At 37.6% G+C, this 1,900-nt stretch overlaps 1 protein-coding gene across 1 annotated transcript in view; it reads left to right on the forward strand.

Moving 5' to 3' along the window:
• The window catches only part of Cfap54 (cilia and flagella associated 54), a 269,955-nt gene that overhangs the window by 25,409 nt on the left and 242,646 nt on the right, over positions 1-1,900 (forward strand). Inside the window, 1 exon segment of the mRNA XM_013018973.1 lies at positions 1,133-1,276. Within this exon segment, the coding sequence (XP_012874427.1) occupies positions 1,133-1,276 (144 nt within the window).

Below are 1,900 nucleotides of genomic sequence, written 5' to 3' on the forward strand. Positions count from 1 at the left end.
CCTCCCTCCCTCCCTCCCTCCCTCCTTTCCTTCCTTCCTTTCTTCCTTCCTTCCTGGCTTGAACTCAGGGTCTGGGTACTGTCCCTGAGCTCTTTTGCTCAAGGCAAGTACTCTACCACTTTGAGCCACAGCTCCATTTCCAGTTTTCTGGTGGTTAGTTGGAGATAAGAGGCGTGCTGACTTTTCTGCCTGGGCTGGCTTCGAATAGAGATCCTCAGATCTCAATCTTCTGAGTAGCTAAGATTACAGACGTGAGCCACCAACGATGATGTGATTCTTACAATAATATGCGGATCATATGTGGGGCATATTCATCAATTGAAAAGCAATATAATCCAAATAATTTTTGATCTTTGGAATGTTTTCAAAGGAAAAAAATTAAAAACTTACTTGCAGAATACATCTAGCTAAATAGTGTTTTACTGTCTATGGCTTGAGAGAAGAATAGATTAAAAAAAAAGAAAAACCAATGGATTTGTGGGGAAAAGCCATCCAAGTGGAGAGTAGCTATTAAACTGTTCCTACAGACAGAGCAATAATGTCACAATCCTTCTCCTTGTTTAATTGTTCTTTGAAACCCTCTCTCCTGTTTACAACCATAGCCTGGGAATAAACACCATATTCAGTGTGCTTACAGTGTGCCAAATACCATTTTAGCACATCACATATATCATCTCTTTCTCCATAGCAACACTGCTGTGATGGGATAAGTTATCTACTATACAGATGAGAAAATTGAGGTCTAAAGAGACTCTGAACTGGAACTTTTGAAACATGATTTTATTTGATTTAAATCTTTGTTTCTAAGACAAAGTAATCCTTTTCCATTTTCCCCACCCTCCTATACCAGAATAACACGGTGGCCAACTAATAACCATCGTGTCATTGGCATTAGGTCCTAGGCATCTGTTAGCATTTGATAAATATGAATAAAAATGAGCTGAGTTCACAGAGTGACTTTCAGATCCAAGGAGATGCTCTAAAATGGCTAATTTGAAATTCAAAATTCTCTCAATTATTCTTTACTTTAAAATATTAATTTTCTCTTGACTTAGAATTTGATGATATTGAATAGAGTCACCATTGCTAGCTTAAGAAATGAACATATTTAATTGTGACCTTTGCTTCACAGGCCCTAGAATACCTGCTGTGGGCTAGCATATGCATGGAGTCCTCAGTCCCACTCCTGTCTGTCAGGTACTTGACGTGGAGAACTACTCTTTATACAGCTGTTTGTCAATGCTACTATGACTGCCAGGCTGGCATTCATGGTGAGGTATGTGCCTTTTCACTTGGAGGTTCCAACATCTGAAATAGAGCATTTTCTCCTTTAGATGTCCCAAGGAAACAAATTCAAAAACAACCAAATAACTGAAAGGAAGCAACGTCAACAATTCCAGGCCTTAGGTGAAGAAATTTGCTTGACCTTTCCATTATGTATATATCTCTGCTCTCTGTTTTATTCTCTTAACTTCTACCTCCTTCCTCATTCTCTGAACATGATTTCTAGTGCCTTTCTTTCCTTATTTTGTTCTTACAGGTAAGCTACCTTCTTTTCCTGTTCAGTTTTGGTACTCTGCTACCTATTATACTTTACCTTGCCTTTTCTCTGCTTCCATTCACCAATTGTTGCATCCTGTCTCTCCTTATTTCCTCTTGTCTTTTCCTCATCTATGAGACTATATACTTGAAATACAACTTGGCAGTGGCTTCTATTAGCTTTTACAAATTCTATGTGTAAATTAAAAGAATACTTTATAAGATGTAGTACTCAACATTCATTCATGCTAAAAGCTCTGGAGAAAATAGGAATAGAAGGAACAATTATAAAAACAATAAAAGCCATTTATGACAGACCAATAGCCAATATTATACTTAAAGGGGAAAAGCTACAACCAAT

Source organism: Dipodomys ordii, unplaced genomic scaffold (genome assembly GCF_000151885.1).
Source record: "Dipodomys ordii isolate 6190 unplaced genomic scaffold, Dord_2.0 Scaffold3, whole genome shotgun sequence".
Lineage (NCBI taxonomy): Eukaryota > Metazoa > Chordata > Mammalia > Rodentia > Heteromyidae > Dipodomys > Dipodomys ordii.